At 37.2% G+C, this 21,808-nt stretch overlaps 1 protein-coding gene across 2 annotated transcripts in view; it reads right to left on the minus strand.

Moving 5' to 3' along the window:
* Window positions 1–1,659: 1,659 nt before the first annotated feature.
* DARS1 (aspartyl-tRNA synthetase 1) overlaps window positions 1,660–21,808 on the minus strand; it is a 59,725-nt gene continuing 39,576 nt past the window's right edge. The window contains exons 8-16 of one of the 2 annotated variants that reach the window (XM_088146509.1): window positions 14,420–14,531; window positions 13,215–13,349; window positions 11,543–11,690; window positions 8,633–8,779; window positions 7,777–7,819; window positions 7,476–7,556; window positions 4,932–5,043; window positions 3,189–3,260; window positions 1,660–2,207 (exon numbers count right to left, since the gene is read on the minus strand). In XM_088146509.1, coding sequence (XP_088002635.1) covers window positions 2,116–2,207; window positions 3,189–3,260; window positions 4,932–5,043; window positions 7,476–7,556; window positions 7,777–7,819; window positions 8,633–8,779; window positions 11,543–11,690; window positions 13,215–13,349; window positions 14,420–14,531 — 942 coding nt within the window. In that variant the 3' untranslated portion in view covers window positions 1,660–2,115. The other variant, XM_088146510.1, reaches the window with a different exon arrangement.

Consider the following 21,808-nt stretch of genomic DNA (forward strand, 5'->3'; position numbering starts at 1 on the left):
CGGTTTCTATTCTGCTGCCTTAACCGCTACACCAAACTGGCTCTCATGATTTACTTCTATTTGATACCTTTTGAGCATGTGAAGGTTCATATCCTTCAGTCTTGGCTCAAAACTAAATGTACCCAGCTCCATCAGACTCTCTTTGTAGTTCATTTCTAATCCCGATCATCTTTTTTGCCCTTCTTTTAATCCTTCTTACTGCACTGTGCCCAGAATTGGGACCTAACCAAAGCCAAATGGAGCACAATTAGTTCCTGATTTGGAAAGTATACTTACATTGATGAAACCTAAAATTGCACTTGCTTTTGTTATAGCCATATTGTGCTGCTGGCTCATGTTCAGTTTGTAATTATCTATTAATCCACAACCTTCTTTGCAAATATTATAACCCAGCAAGATACTCCCCCCCACCCTCCTGCCATCTTATACCTGTGCATTTAATGTTTGTTTCTTAAGTGAAGAACATTGCAGTTGTCTTTTGTTTACTTCCACACCATTTCTGTAACCTGCTGAAATCCTCTGAAGTCTATCTAACCCACCTGATTTTTTTTCACTTGAAATTTTGATAAGGTCTGATTAAGGAAAGGTAATTGTATTTGATTCCAATTGGATTAACTAAATGTAAGATTATTAGGAATAAATCTGAGGTAAATTGTTTTTTTTATATTCCACTGTCAGGTTAAGCCCAAGAAACTCCACGAGACAGTACTGGAACAGCTCAGTTACTTTATTAGCTCGCACCTGCTAGACAGAATCTCACCAGACTAACTCTAAACTCCCCAAGCCAGCAACTAAACACTATGAATTGCTTAGGGTGGTGCCAGTCTCATCCTCTTCACTTTCCCATGCTCAAACTGTGGGCTGAGGAGATGCTTCTGTCCTTGAACCTTCTCATCCCAATCCATCACACCACTTAGCAAACATAAATGCAAATGGGGAAACAAGCATTAAAGGTAATCCTCATTTGGGGACTGCCTCATTTAGTGACTGTTTGCAGTTACGATGTTGATGGAAAAGTAACTTTGCAACCAATCCTGCCATTTAAGACCTTCGCAGGCCTGTAGAACAAAGGAAAGCTGAGGCAAGATCGTAAGCAGTTTTGTAGTTTCACTTAGTGACCACTTCACTTAACAACCATGTTGCCGATCCCAATTGTGCTCACTCAATGAGGACTACCTATATATGCTGGTGTGTATGTGTGGAGCTGGTCTATTAAGCAAAGTTACCTTGCTTGGATGAGTTCACAGGTCTTAATATCTGAAGTTCATATATTTTTTTACACTCCCATATGTTTTCATCACACAGTCTTATTAAAATTTCTAAGACTTGTACTCAGTGACATTTATCAGTGGAGTGAGTTCCTCCCACCTTGCACCATCACATCTACTTCAGAATTGTTCTGGAGGATTGACGACCCTTTGGAGAAGACTGGGGTGTGTAGGATAGTTGGGAAAGCAAGAGGAAGTTCTTACGTACAAGAATAAGTCTGCTTGCCTAATGCTAGATCTATCTCTAGGTATACATTTTATATGTGAACTCTTGCAACAGAAACCTTAATTCATGGCAATGCCCTGTGTAAATAAAGCTGGTGTAATTTTAGCATCAGATAAGCATCAGGTACTATTTCTGAATAAAATATATTCTACAATATGGAAAAAAATGATGCGTAGAATAGTTTTATTGCAACCTTTTACATTTTAGCAAGATCAAACTGTCCATTATTTCCAGTTGCTTCTCAAGAAAATCTTGTCCAACTTACTTTCCACTTTGCATTATTCTTGACAAAAATCTAATTTGAGATTTTATTACTTTGCTTAAAGTGTTGAAACAATTTCTTTATTGCAAAACTATGAATTTTATTAAAACTTAAGGTTTTTTAGAAATTTGCTTAGATACACGGTAATAGTACCTTAACTTTATTATTTTCTTAAAAAGTTAGGACATTTTCTGTATCACTCTAGATCTGTTAAAATAGCTGAATTTAAGTATTAGTAATGAGTTGAACGATTGTTACTGTGGCACTTGAGTAGATGAGATATCCTCCCACTGCATATTGATTTATGCTGGATTATTGGAAGCAACATTAAATCTTTAAAATTTGACACTGTAGTCTTCTTAAGGTGTGAGACGCTTGGGGTCACGAGGAAACATGGACGTTTGCCGGACATTGCTCAACCCAAGATATAGCATGGTGACTCTTTCCAAGCCTGTCAAAATTAAATCAAGTCTAATTAATCTGAAGATGGAGTTATGTGTACATATACTGAAATACTCACAAGCAGAACAAACAAGAACAGACTGGCTGGGCTGTTCATGATAAACCAAGTCACTACCAGATATTCTTCTCCAACTGCCGCTGCCAGGTGGAATCTGGCACATGCCTGAGACAAAAATTAGCAATAGTGGAATTGAAGGAGAACGTTGGCAGGGATGCAATGCTTTTTCTGACCTCCCCAGATATTCTAGAGTCTTCCATCTAATTAGCATTTAAAGGGAAAATTGGATTGCTTTTTTTCATAAGATCTAAATTTGATATTATGAAAAAAAATATCTAAATTTAGGTAAAGTGGCAAGGGGGGAAGAAAAATAATAGCACTCAGTATTCTTGTTTTTATCATATTAGAATATCAACCATAGAAACAGATCCCCATCAAACAGCAAATGTTCCTTTGCCTCATTATTCCATGCCCTGTTAGATGAAATAGAAAGGGGAACGCAGCAAATACGTATTATGATTCCTTTTGTGATTAAGGATCTTTCAGTATTGTTTGATTACTTCTTTGGTAACTGTTTCATAAGAAAAGAAGGAAAGCAAGGTTTACAACAAAACTTAAAAAAAAACATCACTATGTATCTTCAGAGATAAACAGCTTGGAATTAGAATCTACAAAAAACATGGATAAGACTCAGATAAAGTGCACTGATGACGTTACCTAGTCGGGTAATGAAACATCTGCAAGCAAACAACCAACCTCAGAGAGCACCAAGGACTCCACACTCAGATAAAGGCAGTGAGTATCATGTGAAGTTGGAGTATCTGCATTTCTCAAGCACACGCATTACTTGTAAATGCAGGATAGTATTCTAAATTAAGATCAAATGCTAGAATGCTTTTCATCCTGAATTGCGCAGGCATTTGAACATAGACCAAAGTGAAAACAGAATATAATGAAAATAAGCTACATTACCTATGCCGCCACCAGCATGGGGAGGTGCACCAAAACGAAATGAATCAATATAAGACTTAATCTTCTCTAAATCTGAAAAGGAAATACTTTATTTTAGCTCAGGCCTAATTCCACTTAGCATCATGAAAAAAGTATTCAACACAGAGGAAAGCACCATTATTAACCAACTGTTTCAGCGCTTCTTCACAAAATTCCAACATATATTTTTACATTAATTCAATATTACTATCCAATGTAAGAGACCCAGTTTGGTTTAGAGGTTAAGGCATCCTCCTGCTAGAAACCAGGAGACCATGAGTTCTAGTCTTGCCTTAGGCACAAAGCCAGCTGGGTGACCTTGGGCCAGTCCCTCTCTCAGCCCCGGGAAGCAGGCAGTGGCAAACCACTTTCGAAAAACCTTGCCAAGAAAACTGCAGGGACTAGTCCAGGCAGTTGCCAGGAGTCAACACTGACTTGAAGGCACAAAATAAATAAATCCAATGTAAACCATCACCGTTGTGAGGTGTGAACTGCAGCACTGAAAAGAGGAAGCAGACAAATGTAAAGATTCACTTAGGAAATGGAGTAATGCTGCAGATGTTTCTTCTCATCTAAACTCATATTCCATATCCTATGCATAAGAATGTGTGGCAGCCTAACCCTATGAATCACTCCTATTTATTCAGACATGTTTGTTAATATCTTGGAAGGATGTGTTTTATTATAGCCAGGTTGAAATACATTTTACAGAGTTCTGATCTGAAGTCTCGAACTATCTTCTAAAATGAAATCTTGCTGAGAATCTCTTCGCTGCTGAAAGGAAAGGCAGTTTGGCTGATGTGGCAGTTTTTGTTAGGCCAACTCACACAAACATAGGCACAATGGCCTTTTTCCTAACCTTACATTATATTGATTTTTAGGTGTCTAAATGTAAGGTCTACAGGGAAGGCCTTGTAAAAATGCTCCTATTTTTAGAGATCTGCTTGTTGAGAATGCAGAAGAGTCTGAGTCCAAACTATGGAGTACCCTCCCTCAGAATTTGTATTTGTCCTGCTTCTGCCTTTACAAGACTCACTTTTTCAACCATCTGTTCTGAACTAGTTTTAATGATGATTTTGTTGTTATTAGTTTTAATTACCTTCTGTGGGTATTTTTTATTGTTAGAAATCCTGATCGGCTTCCTAGGTAGAGAGATGGAGTACGTAGATAAGTAAATTTATAAATCAAGTTTAAGAAAAAATTTTGTTACGGTAGCTTATATTATTTGATTGACACATATTTTGAATTTTTACTGTATATCTCCATGAGAGAACCAAACATTTGACTTTGTAAGGGGAAGGATATTCTAAGAGGCAACAATCATCTATAAAAATTCCAAACTCCTCTCTCATTGGTCCCATTTTGAGTTCTGATCCTGTGCTATTGGCTATTCAAGATGCTACTCAAATCAGGGCATGGCCCAAGGAAATTGCACCCCTCTTCTCTAAGCTAATTCATAAACATAGAAACTTTTAAAAAATGATAATATAAAAGATCAGGAGAATATGAAAGTAAAAATTCTAGTTGTGCCTAATGAACTAGAGCCAGCACTGAAGTCCACACATCTTGCTAAGGTTGAGAAATACTGACCTAGGAGAAAGACATAGAAGAATTATCTTTCTACGGTCACAAGGATCCTATAAAATAAGTAATGTCAAACTCTTCTAAATAAAGATGTATCCCTTTTAGCAATGAATTATTTAACTAATAGACCTCAAGAATTACCAATGCCATGATGTAAGGCTCTTTCAGTCAACAGCTGTGGATCATGAATTCGCTGTGCCCCAGACAAAATCTCTTCTCCCCTCATGAACATATCGTAGGAATTGGAGGTTTTCTGGGGGAAAAAACATGACTTAGTAATGAAGAATTAAGTGTGCTTCAAAACTGGAATCTATAGATAACAAATTACATAGAACTCAGATAAAGGCACTGACTACCATGAGAAATGTTATAAGAATACCTGCATGAGAGAAAAATGCTGCTTGAAACAGGCCCTGCCTGCTCCAACTTTGATTGCATCATGCCAGCATGGTCCCCATGAGAAAGCTTAGATTCTCCTCTTTCCTTTGTGTGCTGTTTTCAGAACTGGTGCTGTAGTAATGGTGGTTGATTTGTTTTGTTTTGCTTTGCCTTTCTCTTCTGGGATCATGGGAGTTCTGTTCAACCCCTAGCATCCTAACAAGGGATAAAAACTTCCATTCTTTAATTTTTTTCCCTTCAGTTTTGAAAGCAGCACAGATCAGGGAAAAAAGAACAACTCAGTAGGCTACTTTATTCTGTGAATATACTTTTATCCTAAAGATAATCTTTATACTAAGGGCAGAGACAAGACCTCTTATTGTGCTGAGGTATTTCAAGTTTCTCAGAGAACATCCTAGGGTGCCCTGTTAATTTTTAAGGCAAAAGCCCTTGCTAAACCCTTTTCCTGACCAAAATGACCCTATTTTAGTGTCTCGAAGGCTCTGCCTCCTTAAATCAATTTACTCAGAAGCTATATAGTATTTCGTATTAATATTACCACCCAGTTTTCCAGTATGAGATTCAGTAAGATCCTTTTTCTTGTACCTCTTTTTAAAATTAAAATTAATTTTAAAATTTAAAACTAACACACTGCTATCTGTAATAGGTCCAAGAAAGGCAAAAGAAAACATTATATATAATAATGATAAGAGATGCCATGAGATACAGAAATGACCTTTAGTTTGCATAGCTGTACAAATAAGTGTGGTGGAGGAGAAAAGCAGAACATTCCAAGCAGTAAGATGGCAGGGAAAAAGGAAAATTTATTTTCCTTTCTTTGGCAGGTGAATAAAGTAAAATGAGACTTTCTGGTTTTACCACTGCTTATAATAGAGTATTACAGCAGATGGTACCACCTAGAAGACTTTAGTTCATCTCAGAAGCTGGAGTGGCTTTGGTTACTACTTGGAGACAAGACCTCCTGTAGAGGCAAGAGTAGGTGGTTGAAAAAAACATCCTGGAAAAAAGCAATGGCAAACCAGTTCCTTAAAGCTGCCATCACCAAGAGTATAAGGAATAAGAAATTGGAAAGAACCAAGACACTAAGAAACATTTGATGGAATCTCAATTTCATATTAGCACTTTGTACAATTGTATGTATTTCTGGTTGTAAGCTAAAAGTTGCATTCTAGTCAAATCACAAACCTTTTTACAATGTCCACCTATGCAGTGAGAACTAAATACCACTGAATTTAATGAACCTTTTCCCAAGAAACATATACAAATTAATTTTTAGGTTTTTTTTAAAGTCGTTTCCTCATTTTTTATGTTTTTTTGACATTTTGATATTTCGTTGAGGATAAATAACAGAAAGCTTAAAAAGTATGTCCATCCATCCACTGGAACCATGACAATGGATAATTATCATGATGTCCTCCAAAAATCAGGGAGGATAGATATAGCAATATGTATGAGACTTAAGGGTTCTCTGGAATAATAGCTTTTTCCTTCATCAGATCTGAGATTTTCCACAGCTATTAGAAAGAGAATGCTTTTGCTTTGGATCCTGAAGTCACCTCCTAAGAATTTCAATTTCAGTATCAAAGGACTACTGAATGATGATATACATAGCTCTTACAATTTATTAGAAGGAATTGAAGAAACTGGTGGGGTTCTTAGATTAATTTTGCATTTATTCTTTCATACACATTTCAAAAGCTAACTATCATTTGTTTTTAGATTTAATAAAGTAGTTGTAACAATTAATTCCAAAGAATTAATGTTACGGTCAACCAGAAGCTACCAATAGTAGCTCAAGCAATAGTTTATATTATAGTAACTAAAGCTGAACTTTTACTTGGCAAACAACATAGAGGCCTCATGATCTTTTCTACTTGTTTCAAATACTATTCCTGCTGCCCTGAACAAATACTAGGGTTACTATTCTCAATCCTTCTCTACAATCATATTACCCCAATATCACACACTACAGTGATTCTGTCATGGAGAAAATCTATGTGGTTGCTAAGAGTTGAAAATGGCTTGACAGTACATAATCAAACAATCACAATAATTTTGTAAGTCAGGCACAATGCACTGGGAAGTAAAGGAAGGAATTACAAGATCACTATTGGCTGTGTAATACGGAAATTGGTATTTTAGTTTTGGGAATTATCCATATCTGACTGTAAACTTGCAGTATGTTTATGGTACATTTGTGGCACAAATTCCATGTTACATTTGCAATGTGTTCATATTTTGTCATTATTTCACAGCATTTTTTTCAATACTAAGAGACATACTTACGGGATTTGCTGGGTCTGGCATTGTGTAGAAAGGTCTTACAGCCAGTGGATATTTGTCAAGAATATAAAAGTCGGTGTCATACTGCAAATATTAATAAAATAATTTTTAAAGAGAGAGAAAATGGTAAAAATGCATTAAAACCCTACAGTGATATGAGACATACTATAAAATATACACAAATACCGTGATATACAAATGATTTTTGTATATCATAGTAATTTTCTGTGACAAGGTATAGTTGTTTAAGTTTGTGTCAGAAAGAGACTTGAGTGCTTTTTAAAAGTAGAGTTTAAAAAATTACCTTTTCCTTCACCAGACGGCCCAAGAGCTTTTCACTTGGTGTACTGAAAACAAACAATCAGATGTAAACAATGTTGGCTTTTAGCAAGAATGTCTCTAAGGTGTTACTGGGTTTTCTGTACTGTGCCTTCCAAAAATGTAACTGAGATAAAGTGTTTATGGTTCAAAAAATGCCATTTAATGCTTTAACTCAACTCTAGCAAACTAGAAATTAAACATTGGATCAGAAGTAATGGGGACCCTTCAGATTTTGTTGAAGTAAGGAGTGGGCAACCTGGCCAGAATGCTCATAGATATAGCATACTAGATTCCCTGCTTCCCCTGATTTTTTTTTTTTAATTCTTCCTACAGCACTATTTTTTCCTGACAATCTTCAGTCCAAGTATTAGCCATGTCTGATCCTGCTGAACTCTTGAGCTGAGGCAAGATCAACTAGTGCTGCTATCTACTCAGAACATGTATATACGAGTCAGAAAGAATTGACAGAGTTCCCCATAATTTGAAGATCATCAGTAGCATTTCTGATAAATCAAGTATTTGTTTCTGAAAAATTCGATTTTGGGTTATGTACTGTATGTATGTTTTGATTTGTATAATTCATGGTTTGACTGATTCAGAAGATCCTACTGTAACTCCAGATTTGTTCTAATCTTACTCTCTGAAGTTCTATCCATGTCATGGAATATGGAGATCCAACTGTTGCAAGGGGAACACGTGTTATTTTATAGAGAGATTTAAATGTCTTTCTGTTCGGTGCAAAATGGTAGCCAATTCCTAAATCCAGAAATAGCAGGATCCCAGAAACTGGTACCCTGTTTGCCAGTAGATGGCACTCCTCCTCCCTGGTAAAATCATACCTGAGGTCGTCTTCATCCCCCATCTCCACTCCAGCTTCCCGAAGCATAGCCAGAGCCTCCCGGTACTCCAGCCTCAGCGTTGGCTCCAAGAACTTGAATGGCTCACATGGAAACTGTTTGCTCACTGTCTGGATTTCAGTCTGAAACCTGTGTATAAAGACAAAAAGCTTTTCAACATAGCAAAGCAGAAAACAAAGAAGCATTGCCTTTCATTACCACAAGAGTTCACTCTGTCACTGTAATATTTAAGACTCAAAGTTTATTGCTTTTCTGCAAGGAAAAGTAATGTTTTGAGATAATGTTTTTGAGATAAGGTGACTGACATTTACATTGTATATGTCAAAGCATTTACTGGGGAGTCTGATGTGCTAAATGACTAAGCAAGTTAAATTTTACAAAAATTATTCTCAATAAGTTGAGGTTCACATGCATTAATCTGAATAAAGGCTGCATAAACAAAAATTAAATGAATTTTGAAAAAGTAAACTACACCTGTTTTAATTTGTATTTTATTTTAATCCATATACTTAGACTATGGTTTTATATGCTATGGTTCTATTATTTCAAAATTTATAATCTGATTTTCCAATGTATGCTACAAAAAATGTAATCCTGAAGTAAAATTCCAGTTGCAATGAATAGGAAGAAATATATAGACATAGGCTCTTAAATATTTTGTGATTAAACTTAAGACTAAACATCAGCAATTAACATTAGCCTGGAAACAAAATGGGAACCATAGAACTCATAAATCTTACATTCTGTGCCCTCAGCAGCTAATGCCAGAAACCACTCTGACTGCCATATTGTTCACCAACTACCATTTCCAGCTGGTCTTCTTCATATAGAGATACTAATGAACCACTGGTAGATATCGGGACAGCATACCTGATATATCAGCTGAAGCTGATCACACATGCTCTTGGCCACTGCTTCAAACAGACCTTTCAGTGGGTAGTCCTAGTGCAGGATAACTCCTACATACTCCTACTCATTATTCAGGATATCATGAATTTGCCACATAGGAAATTTAGGGTCCAAATGGCAAATAATGCCTGGTCGTTCTTGCAGAAAGATGAACTGCCATCCAAAACGGTATGTGGGCATGTAAGATGTTTAGTTAACTTGCCAGCTTCTAAAATTAATGATGATGCCCTATCAGACATTTCCCCAGTTTTTCTTTAAGATGGCTAAAGTTGCTTTGTTCAGAAGGATAAAAGCCACACCAAAATACCTTCAATTCAAGCAATCACAGAATAATAGTGAGTCACCAGGCCTGATCCCCGCCTTTTTTCCCTTTTGAGTTGTGTTTTTTAATAATTTAAACCTAAGTAAAGAACAAAGGGTTTTCAGTTGAACTGAACTCAACTACTCATTACTGTACGGACACATTTGTTAGATTCCTTTGCAGCAATATGGAAGTGATTTTCTACTGCTGCCTTCTAGGCATTTTTGATTTCCTACTCTAATTTAGTTTTCCTGGTGATTCCCCCATCCAAATACTAATCAGGTCTGACCTTTTGTAGCTTTTTCAAGATCAGACACAGTTGGCTTGATGCTGCCACCTGCTATGGCCTAAAGTAGTTTTATACTTTGGCTGGTGTGGGTCTTCTGGGCTGTGTGGCCGTGTTCTGGAAGTTTTGTTTCCTAACGTTTCGCCAGCATCTGTGACCGGCATCTTCAGAGAGCAGGAGCACAGACAGGAGCAGTTCTCTCTGTGCCCAGGATGAGGTGACCCTTTTGTGGGTATTTATAGAGATCTGAGGGGGGGGATTGGGGGTGTGGTGGTGGGGTTAGGGGGTGTGTGGGTGGTGTGTGGGGTTTGGGTTAACGAGTGGCTGCTTGTTTTGGTGTCAGAATACGTGTGTATCTTCCTGGGGATTAGGCAGGGTTTTTTTTTCTATTGAGTTGTTAACGAGTGGCTGCTGGGGGTGATTAGTATGTTCATTGTGTGAGCTGCTCACACGTCCTGGTGGTTGAGCTGAGTTTGTTGACCTTTTGCAGGCTGTATTTTTCAGGATTGGTAGCCGGGTTTTGTTGATTTTTAGACTCTCCTCTTTTTTATTGAAGCTGTGCTGGTGTTTGTGAATCTCAATGACTTCCCGGTATAGCCTGGTATAGTGGCTGTTGGTGTTGTCCAGTATCTCTGTGTTTTCAAATAGGATTTTGTGTCCAGTGTGCTTGAGAAGATGTTCAGCTACTGCAGATTTTTCTGGTTGCTGTAGTCTGCAGTGTCTTTCATGTTCTTTTATCCTGGTCTGGATGCTGCGTTTTGTGGTCCCGATGTATACTTGCCCGCAGCTGCATGGTATGCGGTATACTCCTGCGGCGGTGAGTTTTATACTTTCTTTTTCTGAGATCTAGTCATGAATTTGTTAAATTTCTCTTCTTCCCCACCCACCCTCATAATCCCTTTTAAAAGTTATCATTACTAATAGTTCATGACTAATAACAGTAAAGCCATTAAGCCAATTCTGCACTTGAGGAAAAAAATGTACTTATTTGACCTTCCACCCATCTATTTCACTGAATAATTGATCTCTAACCTTCTTTGATAAAGAGTAATCACTATGTGATTCCAGGGTATGGCAGCTGAGGCTTGCATCTTGTTGACTAAATGCTTCAGATACTGTTACATCTTCCTATAAGACAGAAGAAGCTGACTAGCTTATCCCCCTTGCTGGGACCCATGACAAAAAGTCTCTCGCACATTAGTGTAACCTGGAATAGCAGTTGGTGCCATGTCATGCTGCAACTATGAACAAGAACAATGGTTTGGAATTCCTCCAAACAGGTAAAATAAAAGGGAGCCAGAATATTTGCTTGAATGTATGTAACCTGTTACTGCTACTACTTTTGTAACTCACGTTTTCTCTTATTTTCTGAAGTAGTATAAAAAATGTTTTTTACCTTTCTTGGAGTCCCTTGAATATCTGCACCAAGGTATCTGCAATCTCATCCACCACTTCATGATAATGGTAATTAAAAGCCATTTCAATATCCAGGCCAACAAATTCCGTCAAGTGTCTGTGAGTGTTAGAATCTTCTGCTCTAAATACTACATGAGAAATACCCTTTTAAAATTATGTTATCATCTTGGATAAATGATTCTATTGGGTAAATTAAAAGTAGCCCTGGAGATATCCTAGCACTAGTTGCTACTATGAACTGCTCTAATTTGAAGTAAAACTCTGTTTCTCTGAGAGGAACTCCTTGAATCCCAAAATGGAGAACTGGGTACTAATATTTATACTAGTCTCACATTCACCTACCAAAACTGTTCTATTAGGCAGGAAATAATAATCAACAAAAGCAATATTTGAAAGCATTAATGCATTTTTAAAAGGCCACAATCCGGCATTACACAAGAAAACTTGCGCTTATTTCACTTCTATTTTCCTTCCTCTTCTAACTGCATCTACCTATATATCCCCATCTGGTCCTGAGGGACCCCCCACCCAAAGAGCTCATCTGAATGAGAACTCAGTCTCCCAGGCGTATGACTGTAGCGAATATAAGCTGGAAAGTACACTTAGTTAGAAGAAATCCTAGATAGTAGGGAAGACATGAGTGAAAATCTTCTGTAGTCATTTTTAAGGACCGACTCACTAGGAGATAGTCATTTGGTAGTTGCACATGCTTTTAATTTGGCATTTGGGTACTAAGCCAGAAATGGCATAACCATTAGTGTGTCTGTGCTGGTGGTGAGCATGTGGGGTTTTAGGGTACGGCTGCCAATTTAGCTCAAGTTAGTTACATACTGTAAGTGTCAGGATCAATAGGATGGATGAAGGATAATACTGGTTTGGTTTACGAATATGGGTTTATTTACAAGATTGAATAAAATGGAAACAAAACAGGAATAGCTAAGTAAGATATGATGACATTTTCTGAAAAAATGGTTCTGTCCTGCTTAGCACATCATAGTTAAAAATATCCTGGCTTAGCATTATTGTTTCAAAATCTATCAGTATGATTTTTTCCACTTATGGAAGAAAAAAGAGACCTGGCCAATCTTGAATGGCTTAGCTAATATATTGGTGGGAGTGATTCTAGAAAGGATCTAATTCTTGGCGGCATACATTGTTCACGTATTTTTACTGGGATTAGGAGAAAAAAAGATAAGCATATATATACTGCATTACTGAGCTGATTAACTGTGGAAAAAAAGAACAAATATTTGGCACGCATTAAGTTGGGCTGTATTGATTTCCAGCAAGCTGCTTATATTACAAACTCCTGGCCCTCCTAAGCTTGTAGTTTTGCATTAAATCCAATAATGGATGAATTATGTCAACTATAGTCGCTTTTTTTCTTACAGAATGCTGTATGATATTCTAATAGCCACTAGAGAACACTATTACTCTGTTCATAGCTCCAATTTCAGCTAAATATACTATTTGTTCTGCCTGCAAACTCTGTGAAACTGCCATATTGATTAGACATTTTCATGAAACTTTTGTCTGTTACCAAATTAGACAGGAAAAGGTATTGCAAAGTTAGTGCTTGCATAATCTGAACATTCAGTGTATTATTGCTCCACTGATGTGATAACTGCCTTTCAGACAAAATGCTTCCTTACCTGGTCCAATGCAGAAAACCTTGTCAAAGTCAGCACAAATACACATCTGCTTGTAAAGTTGCGGGGACTGTGCAAGATAGGCACTGCTTTTGAAGTAGGACACAGTAAATACATTGGCACCACCTTCACTGGCAGCTGCAAAGTAAAGGCATTTCTTGCTAAAGCAAGGGCAAACTTTGTGACATGTCTTGAACAGGGTACATCATGCTTAAAAATATGTGTTTTTCTTTTTTTAAGTTTACATTTTCTTTCATGGTACGATAAGTACCTATTATATATTTAGTTCCTACTTCCAAGGTACAAAAAGTACAAGCTAGAGGCTATATGTGCCTGCCACCATCCCTTTTGTGGTCCCCAGAGGCCCTTATCAGTGAACAGGCCAAAAAAAAAAAAAAAACTTTTTTTTTTTTTTGCATTTTTGGAATTGGGGGTAACTAAAAGGAAGGGCTAATCTTCCCTGATCCATTTCACCCCTTAACCTCCCTCCCACAAACCTTTGATCTGGCCCTGCCTACTTTTGGAATGCTGCCTTCAACATTCCACTCAAAACCCTGGTGCAGCCCTCAAGCCAACCAAAGTTAGCCCTCCTACCCTACTCCAAAGCTCTGGGTCAACAGGTCAAGTTTCCCCCATTGCCTACAACAAAGAGACCTTTCCAACTCATTCTTCAATTGGCATCTTTCACTTTAGCACAGAATCAAAGAGCATCAAAGCTTGCTTCAGACGAGAAGGAAGCAGCAAGAGAGACTTATATAGGCAATTATGAGAAAAAGGAGGAATCACAAGCATGAGGGTTTTGCAATCTATAAGACTAGAACTCTTTGCTGGCACTATTGAGACTGTCAGGTAAAGTCTATAGTCCAGGTTAGCATATAATTTTTCTTCAGTGCCAACCATTGCTCTAGCCACCCAGGACTTCTTTTATATACTCTCTATATAAGTATCAATTTAAAAGATGAAAATGACTACACAAGAAACTAAAGGTGCAGATGGAGAGAATTTCTTTCCACAGCAAACTTTAGAAAGGAAAGTGCTTCAACCTTTTAAATCAGCTACTGTTTCAAAAGAGGCAGCAGAAACTTAAAAAGAAGTGCTAATGAGCAACTGAAGACTTAAAATCAATTCATATTTTCTACCTCAATAATAAGATCTCCCCAAATTTATGTGTTCAAAGTGTGAATTCCACTGAAGTATCAAATACATACCAGAAATAATCTTTGGAGTCTGAATTTCCACAAACCCCTTATGAATGAGGGTCTCCCGAAAAAGCTGACAAATACCAGACTGGACACGGAAGACAGCATGACTAGTGGAGGTCTGAAAAATTAAAGATACTATATTAAGATTCATAATTTAATTTCACTTGCTGGACCAACTGTTTGCTTTGATCAGGACCATGGAAGTCATTCGCATATTCTTTCAAGGACATTTTATTACCTGAGGGCCTGCAGGTGCCTCTGATCATGTTTGCCCATAAGCAGTAATATCAAGCAATAATAAGAGTAACAGCTGAACACACATACACATACTAACAGTTGAGGCAGAGACTAGTATTAATTCATTCACCAAAACTATTTTTAATCTGCTCTTCCCCTTAGGATATCAGGGTAGCACTCAAGTGGAATACAAATCGAAACATACTACTGTACAACATAATGAAATCCCAAAGTATCACAGTAACAAATCCAAAGCATGAAAACATCAAGCTAAACAGATCGGTGGAATAGTTTAACATGCCTGGCAAGTAAGAATATGTTAGCCTAATGACAATATGATAGCAGTGTTAGTCAAGCATCAGCAGAGTGCATTTTAGCTATAGGAGTCGATATAGAAAATGCCTCTATGTAGTTCCCAAACAATGAGCTTCGCCTGGCAAAGGAACTTGGGAAAAGTTTTTTCTGAAGCTCTTAAGATGCTCTATAGGGGAAACACACTTCTTGGACAATATGGGTCTCAAATAGTTTAGAATTTCAAAGGTAAGCACCAATCCTTTGATTTGAGCTTGAAAACAAATACAACCAGTGCAATTAAGAACCCATATAACCTATTCCCATCTAGTTGCTTCTGTTACAATTCTGACAAGCCTATCTGTAACTATTTGAATTTTCTTCGTCATCTTCAACACATAACATTAATCCAATCAAAAGGTTACATACTATAGACAGCCTATCTCTATCCAGGAACAGTTGAAGCTACCAAACCAATTAAAAGTTATTAAAGGCTCTGCTTAAATGTACTGTTCCTCATCCAGCCCATTACTGATTCCAGGCTGGGAGATTAATTAGCATATGATACTTTACCACAAATTGCAGATAGCATGTATATGTATGTGTGTGTACACAAGATGGAATCCCGTGGGACCTCACAGCAAAAACATCATGCAGTTCAGAAAAAACCCACCTATGCTACTTTACAAAACCTGACTCTGATTACAGAAGCAGAACTACCTTATTACTCTGTCCCCTACTTCTGTACCATAGTTGTTCTATCAAAATACTATAAATAATATAAAAACTGAGAGATCAGACTGAATGAGTGAGTTCATAATCCTCCTGTCCTTTTCTGATAGAGGTCACTCATTGAAATGACTGAGACTCTTCCAGTATCAACTCTAGCTTGGTGTAGATTAAAATGGACGTATTACTATATCCATTGTTTAGATAAGAGCCTACTCTGGAATGCCATTACAGCCACTAATGGCTGACTCTGCTCTAAAGTGATACTATACTTACCCTAATTAGATCCATGATAGGGGCATGCAAAACGTTAAGAATTCAAACTGTTTCAGATTCAAAATGCTCTGTTTTAAATGTAAAATAGGCTTTGAGGTGTTTCAAGTGCCAATGTTCCAAAATACTTTCGACTGAAACAGCCCATTTCACACTCTAAATAGGACATTTCAAGCTTGAAATGATTCAAATTTAAAATGTTTTGTACATCCCTAATACGCAGATATAACAATAATAGATGGGATGGAAAAGCTGACTAAGTTGTTGAAAGAAAAGAAAGAAAACAATGGCAAATCTGATAAAAAGTGCATCAATATTACAACATTCACAAAGCAAACAACAGCTGGCTGTACAAAAAATAATTCAACAACAATAAAACAACAAAAATTGTTTTATGTGGGTGAAAGGAACATTCCTTTTATTAACTTCTCCAAAACAATATAGACAAGCTAGCTACTCTTAAAAATGATCATAGGGACTGCTTACAAACTGGCTAACACACATTACTTGTAAACAGATTAACCAGCCTCGAGGCTAAGTGAGAAGAAGAAAAATATGATTCACACTTTCATAGTCAGTGCTAAACCCACAACTGATGATTATGTTGATGAAGTACTAGGAACATGCAGCTGCCGAGCCTATAGTAGTTACCGTTTTATGTTTTTTACTAAAGGGATATGCGTCATAGAACTCTGTTTACTATTAACTTTTTTTAGGATGCCTATCTTTTTTGTTAGGTTAGAACATGTGGTTTTTCACATGACGTATCAGCAACCCACACACATGCATAAAACAGAGGAACTGTGACATAACTGTCAGTGTTATATGTGGGTGTAGACGTTTTAGACACAGCAGACTGGATTCTTTAAAATAAATCAAGTTTCATCTTCTTTGCATCATTGGAAGGCTAGCCAATCTAGTTAACCAAAATAGCCAGAGAGAAAAAGACTAATACAATCTTGCTATTCTGTTGTATTTTTACTAAGCTCTTAACTACAATTATGCTGGAATTTCTAAAGATCAGCCAGTCTTGGTTTCAGCTGTTTAGCAGAAATTACTCATGGTGGGCACAGCTAATCACAAAACATTCATTTATTGCAAGGGTAGGCATCTTATCTCTAGTTGGAAATTGCACCTTATTTTTATTTTTTGGCCTCTGAATGTTGCAAGAGGTATGGAGGGAGGACTCAGATGTTCAGCCTCTTGTTGCTGAGATGGATGGTTTGCTCAAAATATGTATAGCTTAAACAGTTACTTTGGGGCTTAAATATGTGTTTTAGAGAAAAAAAAGTCACCAAAGATTGATCATGTCTTGGGAAGTGGGGTCTAGAGAACTATGAGTTCTCCCTCCTGATTTATCTGAAGCAAAATGATTAATTTAATCCTCTCTAGCACCCATCTCCCAAATACTCTCTATTACCCATTTGTCTTTTCTTTCTGAGCAGGTGAGCATCCTGCCAAATGAAGTACTGAACTGCATTAACTCACCATTTTTATTTTCTAAGAATGTAGGATCAAATCTATGTAGGACACAGAAGCCTTCTTATAAATGAAGATGCTAGATAAAGTTGGTGTTTTGCACTATATCAGCTTCCCCATTTTTCATTCAATTTCAAACAATCTTAAAATAAAATAGAATACAATAAAATCAGAGAGCTTGCCAAGTGCAAGGAAGAGACTGAAGGTACATTGATGCCCACAGGCACCACATTACTTACCAACAGAGGAAAGCATATGAGAAGTCTACTGCAAACTGTAAAAGAAATCTGGGTGGTATTGAATTAACTTGTTTGCTAGCATAATGGTTTCTGTCAAGAGAAGAGGAAGGAGGGAATTTTCCTTGCCACTGAATCCCCATTCTGGTGCAAATTTAGAAGTGGGAGAAGGGATAAGAAGAGAATCAGTCCCACAACATATAACACTGGATTTCAACATATGGTTGTTACTTCTTAAACTTGGCAGTCCTGAAGATCTAACTGCTGACTGTATGATTTACTGATACCTATCTTTTTAGGATTTGCCTGGTGCATTTATTTACTTATTTAACATGTTTATATGCCTCCCCAATCAGAGACTCTGGGTGGCTCACAAATAAAAGACCAGTAATTCCCAAAGCTTATAAAAATGAACATAATTATTCAAACATCAAAAACAGAAATCCATTAAAAAAATAAAAAGCCTCCTATGTCATAAACTTCAGACTGAATATAAAAATTAACAGCAACCTACAATCTAACAATCCACATAAGCTTGGTAGAAGAGGATTTTCCTGACCTCTTTCTGAAATATGGACAGTGAAGGGACCAACCTCATCTGCCTCACTGAGGCAGCCACTGATTATGTCAGATTTTGAACCCCCATTCCACAACTTCTTGGGCAAGGAGTAAGTTATTTGCAACTTACCTTCTTGGTTCCTATGGAGAGGATGGATATACTCCATTTGGAGAAGATGGTCCTGCAGAAAGCAATTACTTGAACTATAGAGGGCTTAATAGGTTATGACCATAACTTGGAATTGATTTTGAAAATCTACCGACAACCAATATTGGTGGTACTCTGCTATGTGGCTCTTACCCACCACCAAATGGGCTGCTACATTCTGTACCAACCATTGCTTCTGAGTAGTCTTCAAAGGTAGCTCCAATTAAAGCACATTACAGCAATCCAAAGGTGTGATAAGGGGCAAGGCATCCTGCTCCAAAAAGGTTGCCACTGCTACACCAATTAAAGCTCTCTTGGTCACAGCATCAACTGGCTGATCAAGCAGGAGCTAGGAGTCCAAGAGATCCCCAAATCATGAATCTGCTCTATTGGGGGATCTCACCCAGAGCAATTCAGAGCTAACATGGAGCCAAATAGTTTCTGGGCAGCATTAACTATCTCTTGTTAGGATTCATCCTATGTCTGTTCTACCTCATCCAGTCCCTCACAGTCTTCAGAGAGTGGGTTAGGACCTCCACTCCTTAGACTGGCGTCATCTGCATACTGATAATATCCATCCAAACTAAGCCAATCCCTGAGGTACTCCACCCAGGAATGACCAGGAACTCAACTTTTCATTTCCCACCAATGTGGACTGGAACGGCCCACACAGGAAGGACAGAATCATTGTAACCCAGTGCTATCAATCACCAACCCTTGCAAGTGGTCCAATAAGATGTTCAATAGTATCAAATTATGCTGAGATCTAGCAAAACCAGAAGGGTTGTATTCTATCCAAATCCAGCCATGTGCCCTTTCCTTGGCTGCTCAAATGAGCTAGGAAGGGCAGGAGCTAGTCTACAAGTGGCTGAACTCATACTGTAGGGTGTCTTTCATGTCCATTCCATTAAGAGCCCACAAGCTCAAAAGTATGACTTTGTAAGATGTTGCCAGTCATTTCATTTCATTGGACTTCCTCTGGGGGAGATGGGCAGCATATAAATTTAATAAATAAAATAAAAATAAATAAAATCTACATGTGTCATCTAAATCTGAACAAATGTGAGTGATAACAACGGCATTATACTATTATATGGTAATTATAAACAGTTGATTCAGTATTATCAATGTTAGACTGTAAATGTTAAAATGAATTGCTTATGTTATTTTATTGTTTTGAAACAAAGTGCTTATTGTAATGTATTGAAAATTATTATGTTTGTATTACTGTTGCACTGTTCAGATGCTATGATCAGTTATTGAAAAAAAACATATAAAGATAATAACATAAAAGAGTTGACTCTGTGGCTCAATAGTTTATCTCAAACAGCCTCATCATATAGAATGGGATATGTAAATATAGAAACAGATAGGATTAATGGAATGTATTGTTTCTCTATTTTGCTCAATGGACTAAATACAAGGCTTGGATTTTGAGGACATTGTAACAACCTGAATATATTAAAAAACTTGATGACAAATCAATTATGATTAATTTATGACTGATAGAACTAGATATTGTGAGATTAAACTGCACATTAGTTTTCTAATAAAAATATTCCCATTAGAACATATAATTTATTCCTTTCCAAGGTCTTCAGAAGCAGTTAATCCATCAATGGTTCAAGCCAACTAATAAATTTAAATATTTCTCAAGCACTTAAGACAGTGATTCCTATTAAGTGGGTAAGATCCTGCCCAAGATAAATAGACATAAACAAAGAATATGAGCTTTCCACTCTGAAACTCAGCAATCCTAGGAGCATAGGGACTGCTCCAGTTATTTACAGCCTGCCCCTCTCTAAACAGCAGAAGGGGGGGGAAAACCCAACCACCAGCAGTATGAAAACACCCCTGGAACAATCTTCCCCATTAGAGTACTGACAGCGTATCAGACAGCAGCATTGTAGCTCTGATATCCCAGTGACAGAGATAGTGCTTGTAGCATGTGATGATTCGGATGGTGCATAAGATATAGTTGATGCAGGTCTAATACAGATTAACCAGGAGGCTTGCTGTGCAGTTTGGCCCAATATAGGAAAGAGGAAAAAGAATGCTTGAATTCTTTGGTCACACTAAACCACATTTTAAGCCATGGTTTGTTGAACATGCCACATAAAATGCTAAGCTGTAAACCATGGTTTATAAACTTCAATGGTTTGCTTTATTTATTGATTGATTTTGCGGCTCAGCTACCTCTTCAATGAAATATTCAGGACAACTAACAACTATTTTTTTAAAAAATGGAAGAAACTGAGTTTAAACAAAATTGAGATCTGTGACCGAATATAGCTTCCAAGAAGTCCATTCCATAGCCTGGGAACAATAAAGGAGGTGGCCTTGAAAAATGTCTTTATGGGATTTTCAGAAAGGACTCTTCTGAAGATTTTAATGTATGGATAGGTTCCTATTGGGAGACATAGTCCCCCAGATGGTCAAACCCTCAGCTATTTAGATTTTAAGGTTACACCAACACCTGAAACTGTACCTGAAGAAGTCCACTGCTACAGTCAAGAATATAAGTAAGCTCAGAAACAGTTACAGTTGATACACAAGATGTGCATTCCTTACAACAGCCCCCAACTAAAAATGTAATGATAGATAACTCTCAAGGCACTCCCAGACTCTGGGCTTACCCTTTCAAGGGAGTGTAACTCCATCCTCCAAGCTGCACTCCAATCCCTGAGCAAAGCTTCCTATTAACCAAAATAACTTCTTTCCTATCTAGATTCAATTTCAGTATGTTCTCCTGAGTTTAAGAAACAGTTTAGGGTAGTGACTGCTTTCTTAGAGTTGGAATGGAAAGGAGCAGTAAAGGTGGGTTTCATCAAGGTACAGAGGGCACTCCATTCCAAAGCTTCAGATGACATCTTCCAGCAAGTTCATATGGATGCTGAACAGCAAAGGAAACAAGATGAATATGACATCATAGGGCCACATGTCATTTTATTACTACTGTTTACAGCATACCAGGAGCTAAAGAGTTTATATATTTTCACCCCCTATTGGATCCATGAAGAACCTACAGATCTTCAGTAAAAGAAAAACATTTGGTGGGGAAATTAATTATAATTAAGGCTGAAATCAAGTTACACATTATGGAAGATAAGGTATTTATATTAGTGATATTAACAGTGACCAGTTATTTTCTTATTTTAGTCTGATGTTTCACAATACAATCTTCCAAATGAATTTGGGCAGATTATCTTTTTAACTTTTTATCTTGCTATCTATTTATGACATTAAAGCTGATTTTGGATAATCAATGGTTATGCAATGCTTTGGATTTAGAAGTAAAAAAGTACCTCAGAGCACATGAGGGTATAAATGTAGCACCTATATACAACTTCTTAAAACACTGTACCTAAGACACTGCACCTTCACATGATCCCAGGAAATGATTATTTGGTTTAAGGAGTTACAGATAGATGTAACATTTGCACA

This window comes from Python bivittatus, unplaced genomic scaffold, assembly GCF_059951505.1.
Source record: "Python bivittatus isolate LINGU-HERP-01145 unplaced genomic scaffold, Pbiv_v1 ctg000480_np1212, whole genome shotgun sequence".
NCBI classification, from domain to species: Eukaryota; Metazoa; Chordata; class Lepidosauria; order Squamata; family Pythonidae; genus Python; species Python bivittatus.